Consider the following 24,016-nt stretch of genomic DNA (forward strand, 5'->3'; position numbering starts at 1 on the left):
CGCGGCAGCCCGGCTGGGGACCGCGCACGGCGAGGGGGAGCCCGGCCGGACCCGGAGACCTGCACAGATCTCTCGCTCCCAAATAGATACCATTTTTAAACTATTTTTTTTTCCCCCTTTTCTTTTTTCTTCCGTATTTTTCCGTGGGGTAAGCCGGGCAGTTATTTCCTCGCTTCCCTCCGCTGCTCCCGACGCTCGCTCTCCGCGGTCGCTCTGGGCACCGACAATTTCATTTCCCAGCAGCTGCAAAACAAAAACTTTTTTCAAAGGAAATAAGCAGATGCACGCATCCACCCAGGGGTTTGTTGGTTTGGGATTTTTTTTGTTTGTGGGTTTTTTGCCCCTTTAAAATATACAAACTTAATCTTTTATTTTGCAATAAAAGTATCGGGGGGAAAAAAACAACAAAAAACAAAACCCAACCAAAACCCAAAATACACGCCAGGGTTTCTGTGCGTTCAAGCAACGCTGCCCAGACAGTAATTTTATTTATTCCGAAGCTTTCATTTTTGCGATCGCGCAGTCCCCGGGTGAACTTTAGTTTTAAGCCGTTCCCAAAATGCGCGATTCCCCGCTCAAAGACCGATAATTTTTTTTTGACCACTCATTGTTAAGTCGCACTTAGCTTAATTTTGGACGCGGCTGAAGTTTGTCCAACATCCTCGCCCCTCTTCGGGTCCTTCATCTCTAAAAGATTGCCGCTCTTGCCCCTGGCTGCTTCCAGGTAGGAACCAAGTGCCTGGATCTCACATGCGGTGTTGTTCTGGTTTTATTATTGCAGATAAAACAAAGGTAGAGAGGCGGTTTAAATTGGCAGCGTTATTCAACGAATGAGCTAAAATTACTCCACATGTGAATGGCGTAGCTTGGAAAGCCAGAAGAGGTGAAAGGAATTATCCCTGTTTTTGCTTTAGGTTCTTTAGAAAACTTTCTGGATCATCCAGCGATGCAATCGAGAAATTGCAGGATTTTCTTTCTTTTAACCAACAACCCCAGCTCTAGACCAGGGAAGTCTGTAAATAGGTTGGAAGCATGGAAAATAATTCTTCACCTTCAGATCTAAATACATAAAAACCATCTGGTTGACCACAATGAAATCATTAGGAACTGTCTACTTAAAGAGTTGTATTGAATGCTTATCCTTCCACACAGGAAATGTGTATGGTAAGTGATTGTTGCAATAAATCCAAACAACTCTGGGCATCTTCGCGTTTGATGATCTTTGTAACTCGGGTTTCAAAAAGGAAGAAAAAGTGCAGGGGTGGAAAGGCGACTTAACGGGTTGTACGGACAGGGCTGGCGGTGCCCCCTCCCGCTGCCCTCCCCGGGAGTGAAGAATTCCCGAGGCGGCAGGAGAGGAGCGGCCCCGGCTACGTCCCGATCGCCGCTTCCCGGCGGGACGTGCGGGGCCGGGCGGGAGCGACCCGAGCCGAGCCGAACCGGGCCGAGCTGGGCCGGGCCCTCAGCCCCGGCCCCGCCAGACACCTGTTTAATGCGCCGGCGGGCAGCGCGGAGCGGCGCGGCTTGGCGGCATTGGTAGGCTCCAGCCCGGGGCTCACCCCCGACGGATTTTATTTTATTTGGGTTTATGGAACAATCTCCTCGGGCGGGAGAGAAAAGCCGGGAGCGGGAGGGAGAGGGGGCGGCGGGCGGGTGCCAGCCCGCTTGGCCGCCCGCGGGGGGCGGGAGGAGCCGTGAGGGGCCGTGAGGGGCCCGAGCCCGGGCCCGGGGCGCGCCCGCTGCCCGGCGGAGCGGGGCTGCCCCCGGAGCGGTTTTCGTTCGGGTTTCGCCAAGTCGGGAGCAGGGCCGGGAATGCGGGCCGGGGGCGAAGCGGCAGCAAACCCATGGGTAGGCTGAGGGTTGCGGTTTTTTTCCTTCTTTCTCTGTTTTCCTCTTCCCAAACCCCCGGCGCTTCCTCCCTTCGGCAGCCGCCTCCGCGGGAGCGCCCTCCAGGCCCGGGGGCTTTTCCCCGCGGGGTTTTTTTTTTCTAAAAAAAAATTAAAATTTAAAATATAAAGGCTTTTAATTTTCCTTTTTTTTTTTTTTTCTTTTTTTTTTTTTTTTTTTTAAATTTTTGAAGAAGAAGTTTACAGCCAAACAGAAGCGGGGCGCAGTCCAGGACCGGGACCGGGGCCACTCTGCCCGTCCCCGCCGCCGCTTCCTTCGCTCACCGCGCTCCTAATTTTTTTCCTTTCCTCCTTAAACCGGTTTCCACAGCAGCTGTCCGGGTGTGCGGCTGCAGTTGGCATATTTCACGCGTTGGAAAAAAAAATTAACTGTTTTTCCTTTGTATCTTAATCCAGTGATGAGAGCTCTCCTTTGTTGGCTTTCGGGCTTGCATTTGTTTTATTTATTATAAGGAAATCCAGTTTGGTTCAAATATATAATCCATTTGAGCACTTAAATCCCCAAACAGCTGGCATTATTTTGTTTTATAATCTTTGGCTTTTCTGCGCAGAGCATATTTCTAAATTCCTACTTGACATTTATGGGAAAAAACTTTTTAATGTAAATGGATATTGTGGTTTTTTTTTTCCTGGGTACTTCCTAATTTACATGCATCATCAACTTTCCTGGATTTCCTAATGTTTTAATCTTTTTTCCTTCCTTATAGCTTGTTAATTAATTTTTTTTTCCCCAAGAAAACTTTTTTTTTTTTTCTGGAGGGAGAAAGACGTTAATTTGCCCCATTACTTTAATCTCTGGCATTTGGAAATGGTTGAGAGACCACAAAAATGCAACCTGTTGTAGAAACCAGAGTGGTGTGTTTTATTTATTTTAATCGATAGCAGAGAGGTGATTTAGTAATAGGAACTCTGAGTAACATTTAGTAAAAGATTTGCAGATCTGGTGGCTGTGTATGGGGTGTGCATGTGCTTGCATATGAGCGCGTTTCTTTGCAGGCTGATTAGCAAGTGAGTTTTACACTTATAACCAGTGGTCACTGCTGTTTTCTCCACTTGGTGGGTGTTTGTGATGCCTGATAAATGCAGCTCTGTCATGGCTTCTCCTACTTTTATCAGACTTTCCTTTTAACTAATGCAGCACCATGCTACAACCTTTGTAAGCAGACGATTCAAAACTAAGCCAGAGAGAACTGATTAGTACTTGTTTCTTGGTGAGAGATTTTTTTTTAATGGTTCAGAGCTAAAGGCTCTTGATACAATTTACCTTGGTCGTGGCGTGTTTAGCCTCATTATTAGGAACATACAGGACTACACAGGTAATTTGTGTACACCTTAAAGAGGGTAGCTCTAAAAGCCCATAAGTATTCATATAGGTAACCATAACAAAATAATACTAAAAAAATCAGTTAGGTTTCAGTATGTCCATCTAACCTTCATACTTGGTAGACAGTTTATATAGCTTCCTAGATTGATCTCCACGCTCCCTCCCTCTACTCCTTGTTTAGTTAATTCAACAAAGACTTTTTGCAATCTGTTTGGAGTTTGTCTGATGCTGTGGAAAAGTAGCTGCTGATTTATTTGGTTGCTTTTCGATTTCTGTCTCTAGCCCGTCTTTTCTCCTCCTTTCAGCGGGGATGTCAGCTGTTATTACTTCCTATTGATCCCTTTGCAAAGTGAGAAGTGAACTAAAATTAATGTCAATTCCACTGCTCGGATCAATAGCTGGAGTTATTTTAATCTGGATTTGCGCGAGGTGCTAAATTAAAAAAAATCAGCATAGAGGCAGAAAAGTAGCAGCTCCTCACTCCACCTGTGCCCACTGCCTTCCCAGCACCTAAATGTTCCCTCCAGCTGATTACCCTGCAATCCATATTTTTTTAATTAAGAAGGTCAGTTAGTTTTCTTATATTTGGGTTCTGTATTTAAACCTATGACATTTTGACATTGGGAGTGTATTAACGATAGATTTTCATAATGACTGGTCTGCCGCAGCCTAATCTGTCCGTGTTGCTGGGGGGTGGGGAGGTGCTGGGCGATAAGGGAGCAAGAGAGAACGAAAAAGGAAGTGAGAGCTGAAAAAAAATTAAATTTGGCTGGCTGAGATATTGTAATGTGTTGATTTATTCCCGGTGTAATGAAGTTTGCAAACGAATAAACGGCCATAGTGATTCACAGTATCCTACAGGAGTGTCAAGTGTTGCAGCCAGATTACTAATTTATGAAATACATTTAACGTAATGGTGTGAAAGCACAAGTAAAAATAGAAAAGCATGCAGAGGGGGTTGCCTTTTCTGTGTTTTTCTGTGATTGCTCAGTTTTGCTTCCATGTGAATGATCGTTTATTTCTGAGAACAGAGGCTTATTTGCATGCATCTCTTTGAATATATAATCGTGTGTGTGTATTTATATTTACATGGTTATATAAGCCCCCAAAAAACTCTAAATTTGCCAGTGGCTGCAGTTTTCTGACCTCCAGATTTTGATCAGCCTCATGTGAAGCAGCAGAGCAAGTGTACTCAGGACTGCAGTGCTGATCAGGTTGCCCTTGGCATCCCTCACTCTTCCTTTCCCTGTCGCTGTCTGTGGCAAGAACTCAACGAGAAAGTTATTTAAAATTTGGAAGAGAGCAAATCCGTTAATGCGAGATACATAATCTGGTAATTTAGCAATGATGTCTGTAAGGATGAGTGCCAAATGAGGAAGCAGAGAGATGATGTCCACTCATCTTCACAATTCATAACAGTCAGTGGAGCGGCTGGGTACAGGATGGGAGAGAGGAAACGCTATCACTGAACTGCATTAAAGCCCCAGACTGGATTTCATACACTTTGTTAACCTAGGCTCCCTCATTCATGGAGTACAAAAGGCACTCCATTAGGGAGACACTCTTTCACTAAGTTTTATTTGAGATGTTTGACCCTCTGGATTTAAGAGGCACAATTTGTAACAGCTTTTTATTATTATATGATTTTTCTGGCCCTTTGAGCTCCAGCGGCTAGTATATTGTTTCAAAGTTACAGTCCTTGTATTTTAAGCTGGGTTGTGGGGCCTGAATGGCAGGCGGCGGAAGCTTGAAAGAAAAGGCATGAGATTGATTGGGGGAGAAAATAACAACACAAAAAGGCAGTGCGAACTGGGGGAGATAGAGAAAGAAGGATTTTCCCTTCTTTCACCCTGGGAGGGGGTTGTGCCTGAGTGGGTGGTTGCAGCCAACCTGGGAGGCTCAGCAAGATGCGAGGCAGAAATTTTGTTAACATTTTCCTCTAAATGTTAATGGCACATCCAGGACAGTTTACAAATCTACTTAAGAGTGAGTGCATTAGGAACTAAAATTACTGATCCATCCTCTCTTGTCCCCGACCCGAAAGGCAGACGCTTGCAGAGATCAGATGGCAGAAGTGCCCATTATGATTTTAAATATTGTCAGAGACGCCAGGCATTTTGCTGGGGAAGTCTCTTCTCCTTTGGCTCTCAGGGACCGTGTGTGCATGAGTGGGTGTTTGTGTATTACACACACACACACATCGGGACACAGCCACATTCCTACATTCCAATGGTGTGTGTACCTATGTATGATGGTATGGAATCCTGTGTGTGCAAGTACACATCTATCCATATGTACTGTGAGAGCGAGAGAAAATACCTGTCAGTTACGTACGTCTCAAGCATCATGTACAGTTATAACCATGTGTGCTGTCTGATTTGGGTAACTGTGTACAATGGATATTTTAATGTTGGTCCTACATCCCCAAACCCCAAGCTAATAGCAGGGTGTGTGTATGTAGGGGCTTTCTTAAGTTTATTGTGGTAATATATATGTGCCACTTGCCATATAAAATTCCACTTATAATTTGGAGTTACTATGTTAATTTTAGACTGAACATTTTTTATTAGTGGATTATTAAATCTGCATGTTATTATGTTTGGTTTGCCTTTCATCCATCTGCACTGGATGATACCCTTTAACCTGGAGGGCCAGGGCTGACTCCACTAGTGTGTGAAGTTGTCTATTGATTTTCTTGAATGAGAACAGTGGCGCATCTCCGGCCGGTGGCTTGTAACACATGTGGCCACTCGGCTGCTGGAGCATCCCAGAGAAATGAGTGCAGAAACCTAATTGGTTGTGTTTTCTTTCCCTTTCTGTTTTCTTGCAGTGTTTGAAGGGTGATGATGCTCCAGTAATTTTCCCCGCTCCATTCCTAGGCATCGCTTTGCTTTCCTTCCGGGGAAGATCGTTCTGCTTGTGATCCTGCTGAGGAAAGAGACTCCGATGGACTTACACCGGGCAGCATTCAAGATGGAGAACTCACCCTATCTCCCCAACCCACTGGCCTCCCCAGCACTGATGGTTCTCGCCTCCACTGCCGAAGCCAGCCGTGATGCTTCCATTCCCTGCCAGCAGCCGAGGCCTTTTGGTGTCCCTGTGTCAGCAGATAAGGACGTGCACATTCCCTTTACCAATGGCTCATACACTTTTGCCTCAATGTATCACCGCCAAGGTGGGGTGCCGGGAGCATTTGCAAACCGTGACTTTCCTCCATCCTTGCTTCACCTTCACCCCCAGTTTGCACCCCCCAACCTGGACTGCACCCCAATCAGTATGTTGAACCACAGTGGTGTTGGGGCTTTCCGCCCCTTTGCATCCAGTGAAGATCGGGAGAGCTACCAGTCAGCCTTTACTCCGGCCAAGCGCCTGAAAAACTGCCATGACACTGACTCTCCCCATCTGCGCTTCTCGGACACCGATGGGAAGGAGTATGAGTTTGGCACGCAGCTCCCCTCCAGCTCCCCTGGCTCCCTCAAAGTTGATGATACAGGGAAGAAGATATTCGCTGTTTCTGGCCTCATTTCTGACCGTGAGACCTCATCCAGTCCCGAAGACCGAAGTGACAGATGTAAGTACCTCTGTTGACTTGGTGGTTCTTTAATTGTGCCTTGTTGAGATAGGCAACAGGTGATTGCCCCACAGTGCTGTGAGACTTGCCAGGGGCAAAGGCAAAGCAGCCTTTCCTGCCTGCTGCTCTCAGCCATGTAATATTGCCTTGTTCTTCCAAAAGGATATTGACAGATTTTAAGGTGAAGGAAACTCGCCTTCCAGCACATAGCTGGAGAGGTGATGTTGATCGTGCAGAAAGCTGTCTGTGCACCAGTGTGAGGCTATAGGTGCTGGTACATGCATGTGTGTAAACAGGGATGCAGCTGGAATGTGTAGCCAGGAACTTTCCCAAAGCTAGCAGCAAGCAGGTGCCCCCTGCTTTTTCAGGTGTGTCTTTCTGACCTTTTCTTCATGCACACCATTCTTAGAGCAAATGCATTGCTGACTGTCACAATTCATGCCTCATCTTAGGACAGAAGTACCTTTTCCTCTGGTTAACTTAAGAATATTGTTGGCCACTGAGCTCCCTCTTTAAGACAAGTACAAATTGTTTTTACAATTCAGTAAGCTGTTACATCATGTGCTTTCTCTGAGTGTTTCCCCTATTTTGGTGCCCGTTGAAAGGTGATGTGCCCTTTCACAGGCCAGTGATTGGACTGAAGGAACCCGCTCCGCTTGTTCATGACTGTAACTCCCTGTTCCCCCACAGCCTTGTCCCTTCTGGAGTTGCCTACACAGAGGGGCAGAGCTGTTCTTCATGAAGTGCAGGCTTCCAGGTTTGCAGAGCTGGGAGGTGACCCACAATGGGGAGTGGTCTGGGGGCAACAGAGCGTAGTACTCCAAGGAAGAGCGCTTACTTATGATTAGAGTTTTCCTGTAAACCCAGACATGTAATCAAGCAGTGAGAGGTTCGCTTTTCACATGGGCTCCTTTGTACTGTTAAATTTTATTAATAGAAAACAATTTTATTATTGTTGTTGTTATTATTATTACATTTTTTAAAAACAAAAACCTGCTGCACCATTGCTTTCTCTCCCTTTCAGATGTGATTTTTCTTCTCCCCTTTATGATACCGAGGAGAGTAATAGAGACATTGTGGCTCTCTCTCCCCTGTCGGCGCTGCTTCCTCAGGCTGTCTCCTTGAATTAGGCACTGTGCTAACTTACCAGCGCTAAAAGACATCTGCCTAAACCCAGCGTACCTTTTCAATAAAAGTCATCATAAAATCAACCTGCCTTTTAAATCCATCGCTCTTTGGTTTTGAAATATGCTGCAAGTGTGTCTTTTATTGTCAGCGTTTGCGAGGGTAGGACAGTTCCCACTGATGGCAGGAGCTGTGTATTTCTTGCAGTACCAGTGTGATCTCTTGTGTCTCTCCCCCCTCTCCTTCTGATCCACCCCCGACCATGCTAGTTTTTGTGCCGTAAGCTCTTTTCATTGTTCAGCATCTCCTCTCTCTCCTTTTGGGTCTGTAGGGAAAGTGGCTGTAGGTGGGAGCACATGTGGATGTGTGGAGGCTGGTAATATAATTATCCATGGGGGAGGCAGGTGAGATGGCAAGGCTTAGAGACATCTTTGTTGATGCTCTTTCCCTTATCGATATAACCTGGCTGGGAAAATGAGGCTTGCTCGAAAGAGTACTCTGAGAGATAGCGGCGGAGGAGAGGGTCCGCTGGCTAAATGAATTTAGAGCGCATCAGCTGCTATGGATCTTGCTGGCAAAATCCTGTCAGATACCCCATTTAAAGAAGTAAATCTGTTAAATGAATTAGACCACATGGAGCACAGCTGCGGACAGACAGACGCATCCACATCCATTGCCGTGCCTTGCCTTTGCCAAGAGCGTGTGCCGAACGCAGGTCCGCTCCTTCTGGGAGCAGACGGGGCTTTGCACAGACGCAGGCAGGTTGACACCGAGTGCCAGTGCCGCTGCCCGTGCCGTGGCAGGGGACTTGCCAGGGAAAGGAAGCAGAATAAAACTTTGCAGGCAGCTTGGGAAACTTGGGCAGAAGTGGAAGGTGTTTTGTTGTATTGTTTTTGTTACCATGTTAAATTTCTTTAAGATCCCTTTCTGCACTGTAGAGCTGAGCAAACGCAACATCCCTGCTACTTCAACATTAAAATTTTTCTGTAACTACCAGGATGATGTACACTAAATATGTCTGTTGGCTTCCTTCCTAATTTGCCCTAAACTAGGACATATTCCCATCACATATAGATAACTGCACTGTGGAAACTTCACTCCATTAAGACAGCGAGTTTATTTGGTGTGTGCATACACACGTATGGGTGTGTTTGCTGGAGGCTGAGAGCAAGTTGTGGAGCTTTTAGAGGATCCTAATGGTCTTTGATGCTGGTCATCAGAAAAGAGAAACTTCTGAAGAATTCAAGAGATCACAGATTGCAGATAGAATGGTGATCCTCTTTTGCATTAATATTTGCAGATATATTTTTAAAGTTTCTGTAGAAATGTGTACCTTGGGGGTTTGTTGTCTCTGAGAAGTTTCGTGGATTCCTTGTGTAACTGTTATATATAACCCTTTGTAAAAGCTGCCTACTTGTGCTCCTTATGGAGCAGGTAAGTGGCTGTAGCTTCAAGTGTAACTTCAAAAGTGTAATTAATTAGGCTTTTCTACAACTGCAAGGAAAAATTGTAACATTTTCTTAGATCTTCAACACCTTCCCATATCTAACGGGTGCTTTTCAGGTTTGCAGAGCTTCACCATTTTGGTATGCTTTTCAGATTGCTGAAAGAGTTTGTGCTACATGGAAGCTGAATTACTATGATTGCCCTGCATGGTCTTCTCTTCCACTGCAAATGCCTTTTTTGAATAGATCATTAAAATATTTATTTAATCTCATAGCCTAAATGGTGATTTTCTAGAGAAACTCCCCCCACTTTTCTTTTTTTTTAAATAAAATGTAATCACTGAGTTTTAATTTCCCTGAAAAATAGGTTTTTGCTTGGAAGACTTTGCAAGAAAACAAGGATCAAAGTAAGACATTTGCACGTCAAGGAGTGTTTGGAAGGTTCTTATTTAGTCCTCTGCAGCATGAGAGGAAAGTCTTAGCCTGCTTTCACCAGTGGAAGAAATTTGCAAAATTCAGTAAAATTATTTTTGATATGTTCTGGTGTATTCCAGATTAGCACCTGGCCCCATAAGAGGTGTGTTCTTGCAGCAGAGGTTGCTCAGCCCTTTGCATAAACCTTTCCCTGCTTCTAAAGCAGGATGATGCTTGGACCCATACCCTGCATCTCACAAAGGCACAACATCTTTGGGGTGCTTTTGGGTGGGACTGCACTCTTTGTTAATCAGCAAATTGGGCTGAGATTTAGGTATTATGGTCTGCATTTAGTTAAGTTGTCTCTTGCTGTAAAATGTGAGCATTCAGGACATCCGGAGCGATGGAGCGTACAGAGAACATGTGGAAACATGGAGCTTTTCCAGGGATAAGCAGACATACCATGTATTGGATGGGCCCATTCCCTTAGGTGCTTACTGAGAAAAATAATGCCATTTGTTAGAATTTAGGAGCTTCTTGTAAAGCATGTGTTAAAGGCACTGGAAGACATATTTTATGGGTTTGTTTTAATAAGTGTACAATAATTGAGATTCCTAGGAGGAGAGGAAATAAAAGGCATGTTTCTTTCTGCAAAAGAGATCTACAACCCTATTTTAAAATCAGGGGAAAAAAAGAAAGATTCCTGTTTTTTTACTTCTAATAAAACCTGTCTCAGTATCCTTCAATCGTAGTGCCCAGTTCCTGTGGCACTGCTTTCCTGCAAAATGAGAGGCAGAGGTCAGTGCCGAAGCCGGGACCTCTTGGCAAAGAGCTGGACCTTGTCAGAGCAGAGACCTCTGCCCCTGTGGGGCAGCCCATGCTCCCAACCTCCCTGGCACCACAGAGGGTGGTTTCCCATTACTGTCTGCTGCTTGGTCTCCAGCACGTGTTCTCTGTGACTAGTGGTGGAGCACTGACCAATATGTGAAGGTGATCCTCTACATCCTGGCCACTGATTCAGTTTCCATCCTCTGGCCAGAGTATGGCTCTCCAAGTCTCAGTTTCCCTGCTCCTGCTGGTGGCCCTTGTCTAGCTCCTGCTGTGCCCAGGGGATGAACATTTGAATGGGAACAGGCTGGGATCCTTGTTCATCCCTTGCGTCTGCTCAGTGTAGTAGAAGCGATTATATTATTTTTTTATTATTATTATTTTTGATAATCATATTTCACCTTGGACATAGTTTGTGATGCAACTGGTTTCTGCAGAAGTTGTGTGATGTATTTATGAGCTCTTTGTTCCACCTTGGGGTTTTAAAGGACATCTCTAGCATGGAGTTAGTTTTAGTTTTCCTTTTGAAACAACTGGTTTGTTATTGATCAAATGTAAACTGCACTTCAGGTGATGGACATCAAGGCTATGATGACCACAGCATGAATTCCTGAATAGTGTGGTGCTTTGGAAATCAGATCAGGGGCTGTCTGTGCAGTCACCCACCTGCCCAGACATGTGTTGGGATTTGTGTTATGACCTATGTAGAGAGTTGTGTCTATGTACGTGTGCTGCCAGGAAGAAGGTGGGTTTTTTTTTTGTGGTGGAACAATGGATTGGAGGAGGAAGGCACATGTCCATACGTCCACTGCTCACAACTCTTCCCTCTGGGATGCACCACCTCCAAGGCTGGTAAAATTTAGGGTCTAACACAAAGTGATGCTTTGTTGCTAATCATAATCAGCCACGATCATGGGAAATTGCAAGCTTAACTCCGCTTGTGAAATAATGAAATAAATCGAGTGGAATGTTTCTTTCTGTCATGCAGTGCCCTGCATGATGTAGGAGTGAAGAAGCAACAGTGGAATTCTGGAAGGGCTGGGCAAGCAGATGGGCAGTAGCAGGGATGACATGCATCCATCCCTGTTGCTCCACCAAATACACACCATCCTTGTGGAGTAAAGTGTGCTGCATGGAGGTCTTGGAGCATGCAGCAATCACCTCCTTTTCCTGTTTTTCTGGCAACAACCTTCCTTCTCCCCCTGCAAACTGTTGCCGAGACTCCTTTCCACACTGTTTGGCTTAATTGTCTTGTCGGGATAAAGAAATGTTTGAACAGTTAAAAGTGGGGAAGGGCTGGATGGGAGCAGCTCCTGCCGGCTGCAGGGCCATCTGGCCTCCCTTGGATCTGCCGGTCTCCAGTTTATATTTCTCTTTCTGTTATTTGGGGCTATCTGGCGCACTTGGAATACCTAATCACCATGGTGAGAGGAGGGATAGGGCTGCCTCCCCCAGCCTCCCCTTCCCATCAATTGTCATGCAGAGCCCGGCCGGGCGCTGCTCCTCGGCAGCCCTCATTTGCTGTCCTCGCCCGCTCTCAGCAGAAGGATGCCTTTTAATTGATCATTTGAGGGGGAGGGCTGTGGCTGTTTTCTCCTCCAAAATGTTTCCCCATGCAGCCACTGCCATCCGGCCAGCCTTCATGTAATCTCTGCCGTGCCAGAGATGCCTCGTGCCCTCTCTCTTCCTTTCTGGAGTCGCCGGGAGCTGGTGTAACCACTGTCTTCGGAGTGCTGAGCAACACTGAAATGTTATATTTCTCCATCTCCTGCTGGAGAGATGGGCATGGATGCAGTAAATATTTATCACTCCTCTTTTGCCCTGTGTGCCTGGATGCTGGCAAGAGGGTACTTACTGTAGAATTGCAGGGAAACCTCCCCACCTTGCTCAGTATTTCCCATCAAAACCGCGGCTCCCAAACCACTGGCCGAACCTTGCTTTTCGAGAAAGAATGAATCACATTAAATCTTCAGCCCCATCGATCAGACTCGACTGCTGTCAGAGGACTGCGGCAGCAGAAGTGCAGGCAGACTTGGTGGCTGCCGTGCTGTGCTGGGGATCGGGAATCCTGACCTCGGGCATGGCTTGGAGTCACGGTTTCCCGATCCCTAACAGGAGAGTACTGATACCTCCCTCACAGCGGAGTGTGCCTCTTTGATATCTTCTGACAGAAGACGCTAGGCAAGGGCAAAGTATTAGTATTATTAATATAGTACAGTTAGTAGAATATTATGAACTATTATAAATCATTACTACTAAACTACAGTTATTAAAGGAAATGACCAAAGTGCACTTTGTGAGCCAGGATCTCTGACAGTTAAAACATTGTTTTATTATTTTACTTGCTAACTTGCAAAATTCAAGAGTTAGCAACAGTTTCCTGGTGGTGATTGCATAAGGAATTGGGAGAAACAGGGGGGAGAGAATAAGCATTAGTGCCTCTGTGATTTATTTTTATTTCCTTGATATTTTGAAGGTCTTGAAAGAGAGAGGCATACTCAAGCATGGGCCTAATCCTGCTCTGTAGGACTGAAAGTGCTCAAGGCAACAAAGTCTTAATGTTTCTGGAATTCCTCAATGAAAAACAATAGAATTGAAGGTGTTAGTGAATCGCTGCTGGTTGTTATTTGTTTGATATCATTTAGACAAGTCCCATTAAATGCTAGCAGCAGATACATTCTTTTCTCTTTGTTTGCCTTCCAAGGAGTAGAAAACAGACATAATTATATTTTACATGAGGCTGTAAGATTTCCTCTCATCTCTTTTTTTTGGCTAATATCTGCAGCTATAAAATAAATTCTTTTTGTGCATACATGGTGCTAGACTGAGGTAAATAACTGTCATCTAAAAGCTGTCTAACCTTAATCTGCATCAGGAGCACTATAGGGATCTGCACCCATTTGTATAATATTAAGCTTTATTTTTATTATGGATTTCTAATGCAAATTCATAGTGGGAACAAAGTTGTTTCCTTTTAATACTCTATTCCAAGAAAAGCAGCCATTGATAGCAAATTGTGACAATTTTTATCCTGTGGTTCATGTCACTGGTGGTCTTCTATCATGTCAATTTGTTTGATAGCCTGTGAATGTTTCACCTCTTTTCTTCAGGGTGGAATAGCAGATATCGGGACTTTTGAGGACATTTTTCAGCTATGCAAAGCAATTGAAATTCTTCAGAAATAATGGATTTCTATTTGGGAAATCTAATATAGGATCGGATTCCTGTACAGCATCCTCTGAAAAAGGGCATATGCACCTTTGTAAATCTACACATATGAGCTGTACATGTGTCTCTCTCCCCTTTTATGCAACATCATTGTTCACCTGCTTGGCTTTGCTGTCCTGAGCATAGAAACTCATGGGTGACAGACATTTGGGACAAATTCATCACCCTGAATTTAGTTTTTTTTACAACTGAATTATTTTCTGTTGTTGGTCGGGTATTGAGTATTTGCTGGCCTGATTGACCCAGCCCTCGAGTCAACGAAAGCTCTGACTAAAGAAGTACTGCTGGGTTTGGTACTATCTGTATCTGTCCATTTTGTCTTTGTTCTGTCTTTTAAAAAAATGAGGGTGGTTGTGATAATCTGGGAGTCCTTCTTAGCCATCACTTTCTTCTCTCCTTTGACCATTTGCTGGTATCTTGAATTGCAGCAGTGGCCTGAGCAACAGAAGAGAGGAAAAACAATGTTAGGGAGGAGCAAAGCAAGGAGAGATTTATTGTCCTAAATGCAGATAACATGGGAAGGAGTCCTGCTGAAAGCAAAACCACTTGTGAAGTTCAGGTGTGGGACACTTCCATCATATTTTTTCCTCACTTGGGACATAGTTTCTAATGAGTATTGTTTTAAAACCTTCCTTTTTTGCTAGCTTCAGGCTGAGGACAGCTTTCTCACTGAACTGCACAGCAAGAATGTGTTTTGTGCTTTTTCTACTCTGAAGTGGGAAAAGGAAGGCACCAAGTGTATTTGGATACCCCTAAAGGGAAGAGCTGGAAGCTGTGTCCTTGGTATCCACCAGCAGCACTGATTCTTAAGAACTGTATCTCACCAGAGTAACCACATTAAGTTTTCAATTTTGAAGGACCCAAGAGCTTTTACACATGAGCTTTTCTCAGGTGCAGTCCTTCAGCATTACCTGGGCTTTCTAGATGTGCAGTGCCACAGTCCTGGACAGGGGGAGGCTGGCAGGACACGTCCTGCTGCAGCTGCTGAACTGGCTGGCACGGCTGGCTCCCAAGCACATGGGTGTGTTCTTTGGGAGGCAGGTGAATGCTTCCTGGCACTTGTACGAAAACTAAATCAGAAAGGACTGGGAAGAGCAGCTGGGGCGAAGGCTCCCTGTGACAGCCTTCCCAAAAGCAATTGGTTTTGTAAACGGAGCAACAAGAGCACTGCCCTGAAGAATCCATTTCTTTCTACTGGGATTTTTGTGACTTTGATTTAAATTAAGGTATTTTTAATTAAAAAGGACTCCAGCCTTTTCATCTGATTTTTATATTGTTTCTCTGCATTTTAGGAAACAACTTGCAAAGCCATTTAGAATGCGAAATTGTCTGTCCTGTAGCATCCCTCGCTATCAGGAGGCATAGGATAATAATCCCTCATTGCAGAGAGCCTGCTTTGGCAGTTGTGCAGGGGTGGGAAGAGACCTGATACCAGATCACAGCTCTGCCTTGTTCTCCAACCTGGCTTTCAATATTGAAGATTTCTTCAACTCCCCATTCGGGGGGATGCCCCACAAAATTCCCTACCAGAGGCCCCACACAAATACCCATGTTGTTCAGGAGGTGATGTGAGGGTGCTTGTGAGTGAGAGAGGAGGAGGGTAAATGGCACCCTGAGTGCTGCAACTCTGGCTGGGTGAATGAAAGCCTTATCAGGGTGGCCTGGCTGTGCTACAGCAGAGCTTCCCCACACCCAGCCAACCTTTGGCCCATGCAAGCTAGAGGGAACCTTGTCTCCTTGTCACTGTTTGCAGTGTGGGGAATCTTGCAAAGGGCCATCTTGTGATGGCTGTGGACGGGTGGAAATCCTGGGAGTTGGATATCAGTGCAGGTCAGAGGGACCCAAACTCTACAGCACCATCAAGGGGGCTGCAGAAGCTCGCTTCCTTCCCTGGTTTATCCTTCTGGTTGCAAACCAGCCTCACTTCATATTTCCAGCACTGTAGGTGGGAGACAAGCTTCTAGCAGTCCTTAGCCAGGGTGACAGCTTTTACCTCCTGAGCACTTGTCTTCATCCTCCCTGAGGAGGCAGCTTGACCACTGACACTTTTTTTTTTGCTGAGGAGATGAAGGAGCAATCAGTGACCTGGATAACCCTGTGCTGAAAAGGAGCAGAGGAACTTAATGGTTACAATCAAAAAGTTGCCAGCCTGAGTGGATTCATACATCAGGAGGTGCCCCTTAGATGGGAGAAGGGGACAATGGGCAGTCAAACTCTTACAGCCCTGCTTCTTTGCTTTCAGATTTGCACTTTGCTCAGCATGCAGCCTGTACAGGACAGCTAGCATTGCTCTGCCAGCTCTGCTCCTCGGGACTGGTTGCTGCTGTCCGTGCTGCTCCTTCCTTTCTGCATATTTAGGTTTGTGCACAAAAGTGTTGCTATCAAAGAGCTGTTTTGATTACAGAAGTGGGGAGGTGATGGGCAGCCTGCCTTCACTCCAGATTTGGGGCTAACTTGTTCAGGGAAGCTGTTGTTGAAGGCGCTGGGACATTCAGTAGTGTGGGAAGCAGACCATCTGCAGACCTGAAATTTAATGTCAGCAAGAGGTGTTAGAGTGTGAAGTAGAAAAATGCTACAAGTTATTTCTGTCTTAATTTGGCCAGTGTGTTGTGTCCAGTCCCACATTTGGTCCAGGACCGAAATAAGTATGATGATATTTGGAGCAGGACTAGCATATACTGGAAAAAGTAAGCTATGAAAGTCTGCAGATCTCTGTCTCCATTAGCCAGAAGTAATGTTCCCACCATGTCGTTATTTTCCCCTCTTAAAATGAAAACAATGCATTAACTGTGGAAACAGGGGAGGATTGTATTAGAGCAAGACAGAGCTGGGCAGAGAGAACTTGCATTGGCCTTACTAGTGTGTAACAGAGATGTTGTGGGTGTAGGAGCCTGGAGAAGCTGTGTATGCTGTGGTCCAGATCAGCCCCCAAGTTTGTGTCACATCTTAAGGAAGAAACTTAAACTGAAAAAAAAAAAAAGCTTCACCTTTGGTCATCTCTTTGGGAACACTGTGAGGACCCAATGTGTGTCTCCCACCTGGGCGCCCACCCTGGGGCGTGGGCACATGCTGGTGAAGGCTGGGGAAGGTTACGATGTCAATGAGAAACATCTGTGTGTGTGTTCCCCCAGATGTTGCCAGTTGTGTCTGGGTTGTTAGCTGCACCTGGGCAAAGAAGAAAAGGAAACCCCGGGTGGTGTGATGGATTTTGCAGAGCCTGGGAGGAGAAGGCAGTTAGACACTACTTGCTGATAGTATTTCTGCTATGTACTCAGGTGGCTCACTGACATTTGGGTGATCCAGGACCCACATTTTTCTGCAGCTAAGGAAATGTGTCATCAACTCGTCACATACCGATTCTCATGTCGCTTGTTTCCAGCTTGACTGGTGGGGGGTTATTGAAGATGAAGGGCACAGTTATTGGCAGAGCTGAGCGTGCCTAATCCTCGCAGCCATGCGGAGCAGGAAGAGGGAAGGGCTGCCTGGGAAAAGCCCTGAGCATAGGTTGTGTTGTGCTGTGGACTCTTTACTGACCTGGGACAAGCAGAGTAATTTCTCATTGTCTGTCTCTTAAGCAGGGATTATGATATTCTCCAGCTGAGGGTGGTTGTGGTCATGTTTTGTAGTGCCCAGATCCTCAAGCAGTGGTCATAACGATGGGGCCTGTGTTGAAAAGGCTGTGTAGGGGGAGGGATGGAGGCTTGTTTAATAAACATGACAAATGGGATTTTTTTCCTGAGGAAAGAGTTGCCAAATATTTTTTTAAATGAAACTTGGATGAACAGCTGAAAGCAGTGGCTAGGAATGGTAGAGAAAGAACTGGGGGTAAAAATTTGGAGTAAGGTAGATAAAAGTGAGAGATAAAAGAAATAATGCAGGGAAGGATGAGTAATCAACATTCTTGGAGTGAAGCGCAAGCTCTGGCTTCCTTCCTGAGCAGTAAAATAAAATTTAAAAAAAAGTCTTTAGAACAACAAAACTCTGGACGCGCTGGTTTCCTTCCTGACAGGCCCAGCCTGGTGGTGTTTCGATGAGTCCTCATTGGCAACCAGGGCTGATCTAAAGGCCAAAGGCAGAAAGATGGGGGGGAAGGGAGAGGGATTTAACTCCTTGAGTTCTGCTGGAAAAACAGAGATCTCCTGCTTTGTGCGGGTTCCTGTTGCCATTGCTGGAGTATGAACAGTGTTCACTGTGGCTCAGAGGTCTGAGAGGTGATGGGGTGACAGGGTGATGTGTACAGCTACCCAGCTGCTTGGTCATAGTCAGATTTTACCAGAAAAAAAGTGAGTATTTTTAATCCTTGTGGGCAAAATTCCTAGGTCTGTGAGTGGTACACTATGACACAACAGCACCAGTGAGCAACAGGGGAGTGGATTGGTGACTTTGCTGTTGCCATCTCGAGGATGCTCTGTTTAATTGTGGCACCCAGTTTATGGTAAAGTGCTGCTCCAGTCCCTTTTGTCAGCACATTTCTTGCTGGGAATGAGCTGCTGGGTGCAGGAGAGCGTGTTGCGCCCCAGAGGCTCTGGGCAGCTTGCAAGGAAGGAGGTGGGAGTATGGGAGGGGAGGCTGTGTGTGTGCTAGACAGGTTGAATGGCTAGGGCAGAGATTGTTTTGCAACTAACTCTCTGAGCCTCGCCGCTCTCTGCAGGGTTCCCCTCTCTGAAAGGTCGAAGCTACTTCTTAATTCTCAGCAGCTGACAAAATATTTATTTTCAGGTACTTAAAATATTATAATTTGAAGTGGAGTCCAGCCCCTGGCTGGAGCTGAGCTTTTGTACTAAAAGCTTCAGTGAAATGCCTTTTTCCTCCTACAACTTGCCAACAAATGCTTGGAAAATAATTGCGGGACAGTCATCCTTTTAGTGAGCAGATCAAGAAGATTTGAGACTTGCCAGAGACTTTCAAAGGACAGGCCAAAGGTTCAAGTTGTTGCCAGTTCTATTTGTCTTAGCCTTTATACTTACTTTTGTGTCATTAATTTCATCAAATGTCTGTGGGTAAAAGGCACCCAGCAGGCTGCTGCTTTTGCTGAGCTCTCTGGGTGTACTTGGACACCTCTTGGGAAATAAGCCTACCTTTTTGTCTAGGGAGAGAGATTAATCCCACCACAGCTGTAGCAAAAAAAGGCTTACCCACTAACCTGACACAGACACAGCTGAGTTTTGGGGCCAGGACTCTGATGTCTTCACTTCAGCCTTTTTTAACTGGTTGTGGCAGAGATGCATGAATATGGACACACATGTGAATTATGCTACCTTGGTGGTACTGTACCCACAGCACTTACAGAGACCTACAGAAATAAAATGCCACACTTGGATTTTCTGGAAGTTACTGAAATGAGGGCTCATCAAGAAAGAAAAGTGAACAGAGGCAAGGCAGAAGGGACCTCAGTGTCCTGAGTCTCATTTCTGACCCTCCTATTGAGGTCTTGGGATGATTACCTATGTTTTGTACTGCTGGCAGGTCATTCTGTTGATTTTGGTAGGCAGGGCATCACCGTTGAGCTCTTTGCAAGGACTGTTGTGCTAGATTAACAACTCTGTTGGCACTGTCCTCTCCTGGGGGCCATGCAGCAAAAAAAAGCAGAGAGAAGGCTGTTTTCCCAGCAGGGTCCCTGCAGGCAGAGCTTCCCTGCCTTTCTCTTGCGCTCTTGTGCTGCAGACCTCTTTCCTTGGTGCTCCCATCGCTGCTTGCGTCCTGACAGCTGCTTTCCTACCCTTTCTGCCCCAGTGCAGACAGCCAAGCACATTAATTTTTCGGCAGAAGTGTTGTAATAATTAGGCAGCTCGTCGGAGGGTTTAGCAGTACTTAACCAGATGTGAGAAGACTCTTCCCATGGTCCCCGCTCTCTCACTGGGCTCCAGCCAGCTGCCTTTCCCCGCCTGCTCAGGTTGCCTAGAAGGGGCTGTAGGAGATCTCCCGGCTGCCCTGGCTCCTCTTGCCTCTCTTCTTATGTTAAACACTCATTTGTAAAGGAGAAAGAGGGAGGGTGGAAATCCTTGGGCTGTTTGAGAGAAGAGCAGCAAAGAATTAAAAGCAGACACCTGCAGCGCTTGGATTTGAGACCTCCACCATTAACTCTTCCCAGGACAACATCCCCCAGGCTTGTGGCCCATCTTTTGGTGCTAGCCAGGGACATATGGTGGGATGCAAAGGCTGGAGTGGGTGGTGCTGCTATCTGGAGCTCTAGACAGCTTCTTGTTCTATATAATCTACATCAAGTTTTATGTATATGTAAATATAACATCTCTTTATACGTGTGAAAAAATCTCCATATTCCCCTGCCCTCTTAGGACAGTGCTGTTTCTCTCCACTCTGTGCTCTATAACCATTTATACAGGCAATAGTATTATCACTAACGTGGTTTTAAAACTAGGTTGTAGTAAACTGTATTGTCTGCCTAATCCATATTAATGGCAAAAACTGCTGCAGACAGGATATTGGCCTGGATGGCCCTTGGATTAAGTCATTCTGAAAATTGCTACATTTCTATGGTAAAGTTTTATAAATACAAACTGACACCATATATTATGCTTAAGAAGATCTATATACAACCTATAGGTTTCTGGTTATAAAGAGAAAAAAAAATGTATTAAATCAGCAAGACCAAGGGAGCAGACAAGATATAAAAATGATACTGTATTATGCTGGAACTTATTGAAAATCCCAGTGCATCTTTTTTATGTAAATGGTAAATTCTTTTCTATGTTCTGAATATGTTTCTTAATGTGTGTCACGTACCAGAATAGTAGCATGAACACAGTTGCAAATACGGTGTGTGTTTTATTGTGAGTATTATACTGCATAGCAGAGTGAGGGTGTTGAATGCTGCAGTCAGTTATATACAGCTGTAAATGGGAGCTACCTGCTGTTCTGTATACAGCCAGCTGCATATTTATTAGTAAATACCAGTCTAGGTAAAAGAAAAATAAAACAGGAAGTTGTATTAAAGACTACAAGGCTTAAAACTAGTTTGTGCAAAGCTCCTGGGATCCCACTGCAGGGAACAGTCCAGCATTTTCCAGCATTAAATCTTTTCCATCTGATTTTTCTAGCTCTGTGAATTTGAAAGCCTCTTCTGAACTCCCCCTGCTCATCAGTTTGTAGAATAATTCATCAGTGTTTCAAAGCAGGGTAAAGATTTGGTTTGGGGCTGGAGAAATCACGGGTTGGCTCCTTCCCTGGTGTAGCTCTAGCAGAATCATGGAGTCACAGAATCACTTAGGTTGGAAAAGACCTGTAAGATCATCGAGTCCAACAATTTACTCAGCAGTGCCACATCCGCCAATAAATGTCCCCAAGTGCCACATCTCAATGTGGTTTCAATACATCCAGGGGTCAGAGCTGCTCTGAGGGGCACATGCAGGGCACATGTGTCACACACGTGTGTGTATGTCACACGCATAGCACGGTGGCCAGTGCTCGTGGCAGGAAGGCCGTGTTGCGAGGGGAGAGCAAACCACAGATTTTCTGGGGTGCCTGCGGGCTTTCTGACTGATGGGCAGTTCTCCAGAGAAAGGCATCATGTCTGAGCATGGGATCCCAACCGAGCGGTGGCTCTGAAATACCCGAGTGTTTGACCTAGAGGGAGCTCTCTTACATGAAGAATGAGACTTGGCACTGCCTGCCTGAATAGCTTTTAAGCGTCTGTATTTTCAGCAAACTTCTGCTTCCTCTATTCTGAGCTCACACTGCCAGGTACTGTATTTCCCTGAGTGATGTACGGAGGATTGGAGAAGTCCTGTGTGTAACTCCCAGCTCTGCAGGGGCCAGAGCCAGAGCCTCACTCATTCTTCAGAGTCTGCTTCTTGTGGAAGTTGAATGAGATTTCTTCTGGGAATAGAATTTGCTTCTAATTTTCCTTCTCCCAGTAGCACCATCACACCTCACAGATAAGTCATGGCTTTTGGGGTGTCAGGCACCTTCTCCCTGCTCTGGTGGGAGAAGGAAGGGCTCCTTGGTGAGGAAGAGTCTTTTGTTGGCAGCCTGAATCCAGCAACTAGAGATACTTACGTCACAGCCCGGCATGGCTCAGTTTTTCCTTTGGGTCTTTCCTTTTAAATGGCTTCATATCCCCCCACCCTCCCTGGGGTAGGTTCATCTGCCTGAATACAAATCCATGATGTTTTGGATTTAGATGAACTGAGATTTCCTTCCCTGGAAGCTGGGAGATGCTGGAGATGATACAGTTGGCCGATGCTGAGGTGCTTCCCCAGTGCACAGGCAGATCTGGCTCTGACCAGTTGCAAGTCATTGAAATCCCACCAGTCCTGCTTCCAGTGGGTACGGGAGCTCCAAGCTCCAAGACAGCCTGTCTTTGGACACTGCAAAACATCAGTGAGGGGTAGCTGACAGGGAGCTCACAGCCTGCTGTACCCACTGCAGCAGGACAGAGAGGATGTGCAGGTGTAGCTCTGCACCTCCAGGCTACCACTGACTTAACAGAGTGAAAGAAATTTGCTGCAGTGCTGGGGCAGAGATCTTAGAGAGCCCACAGTTCCAGACAACTCTTAAAAAAAAAAAGAACTGAATAAAAGCAGGATGGTGCCATTCTTTCCTGGGTCCAGAAATCTGGGAATAAGGAGCCTGAAAGAACAGCTTCATGGTGTAAGGGTCAAGCTGGAGGGATTGAAAGTGGTGATGCTGCCCTATTCCTCCATCCCATTCCCAAACAATCCAGGTCCCGATGAAGCTGGGTCCAACCTTTCCAATACCTGACTTATGATCCTTCTGCAGCCCCACTGTCTGGTGTCTAGGCTGCTTTAAAAGAGAGTTGCAAAGAAGCAGATCTGGGAGGGAAATTAAGGACAGATGGGGTGAGGTAGCACCATTTTTCTGTGGGTGCTTTTCTATTTATTTTTTTTTTTCTTTCTTTTTTTTTCTGTTGAGCAAAGGAGTTTGGGGAAGGAAAGGGTATGTGTGAGAGTAGGGAGCTGAATGGGGAAGGTGGCTGAAGGGAAGAAATTGAAAACGAAAATACCTTTTATATCTAATTTTTAAAGAAAGGTTTTGCACTAATACTTTGTGGGCTTTCATTTTGTAGTCTGGTTTATGTTTTCTCTAGAGCAGGCAAGAAGTGTGAGCAGCAGAGGCAGGAGAAGTTACTTTGGTTCATACCCCCAATTTGTCTTGAAAAATGCCAGAAGAAACTGAATAGGATTAGAATAAGCACTGTTTATGGGGGTGACTTCTTGTCTCTGTGTCTCGGATGATGGCCATTCCATCCCCATCTTGCTGTCCTTGCTTTGCTAGCCAGCAAACCATACTTGAGCCTCCATGGTGCCCTTCTCTGAGCTGGCACAAGGAGATTATGGGAAGCTGTTACTTGCAAAGCTGTCTCCCTTGGACTTCTAACAAGATTAGGGGATCCTGCAGAAGAGTGAGCCAGGTGAGTCAGCACAGCCAGCATTGGGATCTCAGCAAATGTGTTTGCATGTCAGTAGTACCCAGGCCCCTCCCCATCCCATTTCTGCCTTAACAAGAGGGAGCCACTCAACTGAGTACAGCTCCCATGAAATTCAGCTTTCTAACCCCAACCCTCAGAAATCCTGAAGTAGCAGCTATTACATATAAACTCTTGTAAGAATCTTGGTGAAATGCCTGAGGTACCAGCTATGGATGTCCCCATGCAGCAGGAACACTTCATCTTCTCTTCCTTTCTCCCTTGTGGTCATAGGTTCATGGCCCAGCTGGGTTGTTTGAGGGCCTGGCTAGAGCAGTCTTTTTATTCTACTGCTAAATTTCTTGAGAGAAAGTTCACTGTAGGTCTCTGTGCTTTGCTCAATACAAGCAGCTCTCCTTATGTGTTTCACCTTGTACAAAAAGTCAATTTTATGTTTATGAGCACCAGAGCAAGTGGGTGGCTCTTTTGGGAGTAGAGCAGGTCCTGTGTCCTGTGCAGGGTGATGCAGAGACAGCTTTAGGGGTGCTGGTTTCTCATCAGTAGTTGGCAGCGGTCACCACCTGTTTGGAATGAAATGCTTTGGCTCCTGAGAAATTTATGGGAATCCCAAAGGGTTAAAAACACCAGATCAGAAACAATCCTGGAACTTGGGTGCCTCAAAGTACTGAGAATCCTGCACATACCTGTTTTGTGTGCCCCTAATAAAAGAATACCTCCGAATGTTGGGGGCAGATAGGGGATGCAGAGTGTGTGCTGAACATGCAGAGA

General features: G+C 45.6%; 1 protein-coding gene across 4 annotated transcripts in view; it reads left to right on the forward strand.

The window, feature by feature from the left end:
* The first annotated feature begins 1,408 nt into the window (after positions 1-1,408).
* Positions 1,409-24,016, forward strand: part of RNF220 (ring finger protein 220) — a 219,629-nt gene continuing 197,021 nt past the window's right edge. The window contains exons 1-2 of one of the 4 annotated variants that reach the window (XM_058842397.1): positions 1,409-1,536; positions 6,062-6,802. In XM_058842397.1, the coding sequence (XP_058698380.1) occupies positions 6,178-6,802 (625 nt within the window). In that variant the 5' untranslated portion in view covers positions 1,409-1,536; positions 6,062-6,177. The remainder of the gene's footprint in view (positions 1,537-6,061; positions 6,803-24,016) is intronic. The other 3 variants (XM_058842398.1, XM_058842395.1, XM_058842396.1) reach the window with 3 other exon arrangements.

This window comes from Poecile atricapillus, chromosome 7 (assembly GCF_030490865.1).
Source record: "Poecile atricapillus isolate bPoeAtr1 chromosome 7, bPoeAtr1.hap1, whole genome shotgun sequence".
Lineage (NCBI taxonomy): Eukaryota > Metazoa > Chordata > Aves > Passeriformes > Paridae > Poecile > Poecile atricapillus.